Source organism: Helianthus annuus, chromosome 8 (assembly GCF_002127325.2).
Source record: "Helianthus annuus cultivar XRQ/B chromosome 8, HanXRQr2.0-SUNRISE, whole genome shotgun sequence".
NCBI lineage: Eukaryota > Viridiplantae > Streptophyta > Magnoliopsida > Asterales > Asteraceae > Helianthus > Helianthus annuus.
The window spans coordinates 77,348,734-77,356,094 of NC_035440.2; the positions used below are offsets into that span (position 1 = coordinate 77,348,734).

General features: G+C 47.2%; 1 protein-coding gene across 2 annotated transcripts; it reads right to left on the reverse strand.

The window, feature by feature from the left end:
- Positions 1-446: 446 nt before the first annotated feature.
- LOC118481275 lies at positions 447-5,422 on the reverse strand. Of its 2 annotated transcripts, XM_035976683.1 has the most exons (7): positions 3,610-5,422; positions 3,373-3,528; positions 3,109-3,240; positions 2,782-3,030; positions 1,612-2,711; positions 1,239-1,529; positions 447-1,164 (listed from the first exon to the last, which is right to left on the reverse strand). In XM_035976683.1, exons 1-7 carry the CDS (start codon positions 4,307-4,309, stop codon positions 751-753), a joined length of 3,042 nt encoding a protein of 1,013 aa, XP_035832576.1. In that variant the 5' UTR covers positions 4,310-5,422; the 3' UTR covers positions 447-750. The 2 variants fall into 2 exon arrangements, with proteins under 2 accessions (XP_035832576.1, XP_035832575.1); XM_035976682.1 differs by having other exon boundaries at positions 2,782-3,240.
- Between the last annotated feature and the right edge of the window lie 1,939 nt (positions 5,423-7,361).

The following is a 7,361-nucleotide window of genomic DNA, read 5'->3' on the forward strand; positions in this document are numbered from 1 at the left end:
AAGCAGAAAGGCGTCTAGACTTAGACTTGTTAGAAGAACGGCGTGAAATCGCAAGAATCAGAGAGGCCAAATACAAAACCCAGCTGGAAAGGTACTACAACACAAGGGTTCGCATTTGTACCTTCCATCCAGGGGAGTACGTCTTTCGCGACAACGAAGCGTCAAATGCGGAACGCCCAGGGAAATTGGCACCTAAATGGGAAGGCCCATATCTGATTCATGAGGTCCTAGGCAAAGGGGCCTACAAATTGCGCACCTTAGATGGCCACATCTTACCAAGAACTTGGAATGCGCAACAATTGCGCAAATGCTATATGTAACCTTTTCGGCCTCGCGCCATTTTTCAATTTCGCCACGCCGGCTACGAGCCATTGGCATATATGTATGAAGGCCTAAGAGCCAACTTCTGATTTGAATGAAAACATACGACATGTTCTATTACATTGTTTTTTCGTTACAAATGCATGTTAAACTTCTGATTAGCGCGAAAACACTCCAGCATTTTGAGATGGTTCAAAACCACCTCCAAGGTCCTCCGCAAACAAAGCGCGAGACCGGGTGGCCACCTTATACTTAGATAACGCTTCCATTTATTCGAGCTAATTTAACCTAAGTTTTTACAGCAATGCAATAATTGCAACAGAAAAAACGAAGGCACTTCATTGTCATTAAAACTGCGCAAAAGCGCACCACTTACAATCAAGTCAGAAACAAAGGCACAAACGCCTATCAACAAACTAACAACCTACTCTATTTGTCTTCTTTCTTCTCACCATCATCATCTTCGTTCCCTTCACCATCGTCGCCATCGTCATCACCTCCGCCATCATCACCAGCTGCTTCCTCATCAGATGATTCAACAGTAATCGGTGGATCAAGGATCGCCTTGAGGCGCTGACACCAATCATCCTTTTTTAAGGCACTAACAACCAAGTCCATGATGGGCAAGGAGAGGTTGTCATATGAGTTCTCAGCACTGGCCAGCGCAGCATCAGCTTGTTCCGTCACTGAGCAATGACTTGTATCGAATTCTTGTCCCAGCATTCGCTCAACGTGATCAGCACACTCCAGGTAACCTCCTCGATGACCAACTGCACGCGCCGCATCCGTAAGAGCAGCAACAGCGCGATCTAGCTCGCCGGCGTTCAGGATGGAGTTGGCAACCTTCATCAAAAGAGGAGCATTAAGAATAAACTCTTCAACATGTTAAAGAAAAAGGTAAGGCAAAAGGGACTTACCAGCACTATTCCCCGAGTGCGCATCCATTCTGCTTCAGAAACAAGCGTGTCCACAATGCCTTGGGCCTCAGAATAATTTGTCTGAGCCACGTTAAGCGCCGCAGTGCTGACAGCACGCGCCTCCTCAGCATCGGTGGCCTTGACCTTCTCAGCCTCAAGGTCAATCTCCAAAGACTCGCATCTGTCGATTTGCTCATTCAAGCGACGCTTGAGTTCCGCTATCTCAACGTCCTTGGCATGGAGATCCTTGTCCTTGTTAGACAATTGCACCTTGGCTTCAGTCAGCTCAACCTAAAAATGGACAAACACCTTGAGAATTGACTTAGAGAAATCTCGTAAACAAAAAGGAAGAGCGGGAATCAGTAGAACTAACCTCCATCTGCTGCTTGGCAGTTTTTTCACCCTGCGCTTCCTCCACCTTTGAGGTCAAGTCCGCAACTGTAGCCTCAAGACCAACGATCTTCTGGCGTAGAGCATAAGTACGCTCGTTGTCTTGAGCGCATATACGCTTGAACTCGGCCTTCTCCTTGGCCAGTTGCTCTTCCACATTATGAAGTTTCTTTTGCAGGCCCTCGCGACCCCACTCTTCAGCTTTCCTATCAGCCTCAAACTTGGCTTTCTCCTCATCAAATGTGGCCTTAGCCTTCTCAAATTCACCAACACGTTTTAGCACACGTTCTCGGTAAGCCTCCCAGTCGGCGCGCTCTCTGACCATTGTTCGCCATTCACGAACTATCTGATGGTTAGCAGATCGAGCGTTGGCCTCGGCAAGAATGTAAGTGCGATACAACATTTCATGCGGCTTCGCCTTTTGACGGTTAACTTCGCCAGGAGTGAATTGGTTCAAGTACCAATCGCGAGAAGGACCAAATTCAACAAACGTATCCTTCTGCCTTAAGCTCCAAGGGGCTTGATGAGGAGCATCACCACGTTCCTCTTCAGTATAAGTTTTATAATATATGTCCCCGACGGTATCCTTCGCACCTATCACATTGGGGTTATAGCCCCCAGCTCCTCCAGAGCTTGCACCACTAGACACATAGCGCCCTAACCCCTTAGAGGTAACAATCGGCGCAGCAGGGGGAGGTTTTGGGACACCAGACTGCCCTTGAACAGAAGACTGATCGGCAGCTCTTTCTTTCCTCGCCTCTTCCGCCTTCCTCTGCCTATCCGCCTCCTCCCTCAGCTTTCTCTCCTCTTCCGCCTTCCTCTTCCTCTCCGCCTCCAGCTTTCTCTCCTCCTCCTCCTTCCTCTTTTTCTCTTCCTCTTCTTTGCGCTTTCGCTCTTCAGCCTTCTTCTGCGCAGCAATCCTACTCTCTTCTTTCCTCCGATCCTCTTCTGCCTTTCGCTGCGCTTCAGCAGTTTTCGCAGCATCAAGCGCAGCAGAATCGGAAGGTTCAGTGGCAACCTTAGGTCTTTTCGTGCTGGGTTCAACAAACTTAACCCCCTTTTCAGGGGTCTTCTTCTTGATCTCTACAAGAATAAAGCAAACGCACTTGAGCAAAAAGAGGTTAAATTATAAAGAAGGGAGATAAGAGCATACCAGGAGAAAACTGGTATAACGAGCGCAACTTGCTCTTCTTCCCAACAACGGGAATAACAACTGAAACAGGCGCAGAGGCCATACCAGTTGTCGCCTCGCTTCTACCCCTCTTTCTTCCAATCAACGGGGCAGTCTCTTCTTCCTCTTCTTCTTCATCCTCAGGTTGAGATGGAGTTGCGTCAGCATCCGGGTTACGAGAACCCGCGCTCCCAGAGCCCTTTGACCCACCAGCGCCAGTCTTTCCCATAGCTGCATATGATAAACCTTCATAAGAGTCACTGATTATCACGTAATCGTCTAAGTCACGTTGCCGGAGGCGAAGCGTACCTTTGACAGCAGCAGTAGTTGCGCGACTGGCGCCAGGACCCTTGCTGGTCACTTCAACATCCGCCTTCTTTTTCTTCTTCGAAGGTTTCTTCTTCTTCTCCTCTGGGTCAACCCCCAGATCGCGCAACACACCTGCAAAGATTTTAGGCAACGAACTTAACTCGCCATTCGAAGACCCTACTGACTCCTCGCTGGAAAGATAGAAAGTCTCTTTCCCAGCAGAAGTCACAGAGCGCAATGGACGAGGTTTAGGATATTGCGCACCTTCAGTTGCATCCGGCGGCGAGGCGAAGGCGTCAGCAGGAGGAAACATGAAGTTCCCCTTTATCTGGTCATACCAGCCTTCCTCATCATCGCGCAGAGGGCGAACGCCCATGGAGCCACCAAAGGCTGGGAAGGCAGCCTGATAGAGTTGCGTCTCTACACAACAAAAACAAAGTATAAGAAACCAGTTAAGTGAATGTACTCGGAAACAAAACAAAAAGGGGGAAAGTATCTAACCTTGATCCCCGATCTTCAAGACCGGGAGTTCCCTGCTACTAGGTGACCACTGGTCACTCATCTTGGCAGCAACCAGAACATTCTCCCCAAATACCCGGTTAGGGGTTGCGGTAAGCTGCTGATACCACTGAGCAGACTTCGGTATAGGAAGGTCCTCCTTTGGTATAACCTCGGTCCATTCCCTAAACGGCATAGCTATTGGCAAGACTTCCTCCCGGATGAAGAAGAACTTGGGTTTCCAGTCGTGGAAACTCTTGGGAGGATTCAACAAAATCTTCTTAGCCGTACCACGGCTAGCAAAAGAAAAGAACCCCATTGTTCTTTGCAGTTGATAGAAGACACGAAACTTATTCACCGTCGGCTCAATGCCGTGAGATTGACACAAGAACTCAAAGTGCCTCACCCTCACCATCCCAGGTGGGCTTAACTGCGAAATATGAAACTTGTAGTAGGACAATATGCTACCAAAGAAGTTAGTCGCCGGCAGCCGGAAGTTTCCTTGAAGGAAGAAGTCTTCGAACAAAGTAATGTAACCGGGTGGGGCATCAGCCGCGGTCTGACCCTGAGCAGGGTACCGGGCATCCCACTCCGGTGGAAACCTAAAACTTCGAACGATCTGTTCGAATAAACCTAAGTCCCATCTCAGGACTGGGACTGGCCCCTCCTCACTAACAGGAGCTTCTTGATGTTCTTCACTCATATTTCAAGAAAAAGCTGGAAAAAACTTGAAGAAAGTTTGAAGATTTGAAGAAAGTTTGAAGATTTGAAGAAAGTTTGAAGAAGATGAAGAACAATATGAAGACTCAAAGAGAAAAAGAGAGAAGAAACGAAGAGAAAGTGAATCTCTCACCTTTCTCTTCGGATATATATACCCATCGCATTTAATGCGATGGGTAACCGTGCCGCACTCGCCGCAGGGGCAACCAACGAGAGGTTGCCACGTCAAGCGGAAAAGCAGGGACGACGGTTACCACGCGCGCGTGGCACCCACTCTCCTGACATGAAGTGCAACCGCCGCAGGCGGCATGATGACATCCGTGCCAGGGGTCAACTCAAGCGTCGCTCTCAGCGACTTATCTCACCAACCTGTCAGAGGTTCAAATTTCGAAGTTTCCCGCCATAAACCGTGCAAGTAACTTCATGCAGAAGTCACAAGAATCGCGCCAGATATACGTAAACTACTAACACCTCGCGCGATTAAAAGGACAAACAAGATATCACTCGACAACTGCCTAGTACCTGCGCATCGAAAACCACAGTTTCCTACATGCGCCTTACAAGTCAAGACCAAAAGGACAACTTCCCCTTCTCTTATTTTTATCAAGTCCAGAGCTCCAACCACTTGCGTTGCGCATGGTGCAGCACTGGACTGGGGGGACTTGAAGGGGTATGGTCCCAAAAAGTCGCGCAAACCTCATAACAGGTTGCACGTGAGACCATACTCCTTAGCATAACAACTTGATAATAACAGCCTCGCGCAGCTTACGTCACATTATGACTTAGCCCCGCGCGAGGAAGAGCACATAATGAAGTCAGATAGCAACACTTAGCATGAAAACAATGGTATAAGTGAACACACTAACCCCGCGCGGGTTAGTCGCCACCAAGCAAAATCATCTCCATAAGAAGACGCGCTGTTACCTACAGAGGTACACAGGGTACGAGTGGCAGGAAAAAGAGCCAATGAACGTCCAGCAGGCTCTGTTCAATCGTGCGCCACGATCTTCTGACGATAAGTACACAAGGACGCCTACGTGGCACCAATCAAGAGACGGGGACAACTGTCCCACGATCTCCACTTGTCTGCTGATGACAGAAGGGACAACAAGGCCGACAACAATGACACGTGGCTCCAATCAAGGTGCGCCAGCACCGACGAGCATCTAGGAGCCACTAAGCAGTCGAGGCCAGCGAGGCAAAGAGCATATTCGTTGTCCGTTTCTGGCCCAAGGCCCATCAGCCCACAACCTCTTACACCACTCTGGCTATAAATAGAGAACTTCATCCCTCAGGTTATTCATTCTATTCTCTTGGCTCTCACTCTTTACTACTTAATTACTCTCAAAGCAATCGCTTATTCTCACGCCGGAGCCCGGTTAAGAGGGAAACCCCCACATTCCCCTCTTAACGAGTAACGGTGTTCTGTTTTGCAGGTTGAGTAACCAGTCGGAGCTCAAATACCTAAAAGAAGATTAACCTCTATGAAAGGAACATAAACCCACCTAATTAATACCTTAATTAGATCTCTGTTTCTTCAGGTGTCATCTTCGTTCTCTCCTTCTTCCTCTTCGTTTTCTCCAGCATCCAAACCTACGTCTTCAAAGTTCCCGTCTTCGAATTCCTCAACCACTTCTTCCTCGGAATCTTCGTCGTGATCATTGTTGAATCGAATTGGGCGAATCGCCCAAGCATGCTCAACCAAATCCGCCTTCAACGTGTTATGTATTTCTCTAGATCGCAGTAGTTGAGCATTTGCGAGTCTCTCTTCCGTTGTCGCTTGGGTTACTTCGACCAAATCTTCGGGAATATAGTTTTGGCATATCGCTTTTCCATCATCCTCAATGATCATATTATGCAAAATGATGCAAGCATACATGGCCATTCGTATTTTATCCTTATGCCACATGCGACAAGGATTTCTGATAAAATGCCATCGTTGCTGTAGAACCCCAAAACACCTCTCGATGTCCTTTCTCGAAGACTCTTGTAATTTTTTAAAATACTTTCTTTTTTCATCGAAAGTTTCAGAAAACGTTTTAACAATAATCGAATACTCCGGGTAGATACCATCGGCCAAGTAGTAGCCATGCTCGTAATCATTCCCGTTTGCATGGAAACCGGCCTTTGGTATAGTTCCAGAAATGTAGCCCTCTATTAATGGTGAAGCCTCTAACGTATTAATATCGTTAAAACACCCGGCTACACCAAAGAAGGCCGACCAAACCCAAAGGTCGTATGACGCAACACCTTGTAATACCAAAGTTGGCTCTTTTTGATCACCCCGTGTATGTTGACCTCGCCATGCGGTTGGACAATTATACCAACGCCATTGACGACAATCCAAGCTACCAATCATGCCGGGTATTCCATGCTTTTCTAGATGCACCTCATATATTTTTTGAAGGTCGTTCCAAGTGGGGTTTCTCAAATAACGTTTTCCATATAACTGGCATATTCCTAAAATATAATTTAATATACAAAAGTTTTACTAATAAGCTACCAAAAAATAAATATATAAAAGTAAATAAATAAAAGACAATAAAAATTACCATAGCAAAAATGTTCCAAGCAATCTCGGGTTGTTTTCTCCGCCATCTTCAAATACTCGTCGTTGATGTCGTACGTGTTTCCGTATGATAATACGCGTAAGGCGGATGTGACCTTTTGAATTGAGGTGAAGCCTAGATATCCTCGTGCGTCCATTCTTTGCTTAAAGAAATCATACCTATTTTCCAAGTCATTATTAATGCGCAAAAATAACCTTTGGCTCATCCGAAAACGTCGTCTAAAAACATTCGGTCCGTGAACCGGTGCCGCATCAAAATAGTCTTTCATCAAACGCTCGTTCGCGGCTTCACGATCTCGCAAGATATAGGTGCGTCGCAAGATGGGTCGTGGAGGGGGAGTAGGCCGAATGTGCTCAAATGCTTGTAGCACAAAAGTACATGCACTCGTAACCGCTTCTTCCTCGGCCGCGTCTTCGTCGGGCGAAAAAAATCTTCGGTGAATTTCGGTGAAAGAGTCTTCCGACG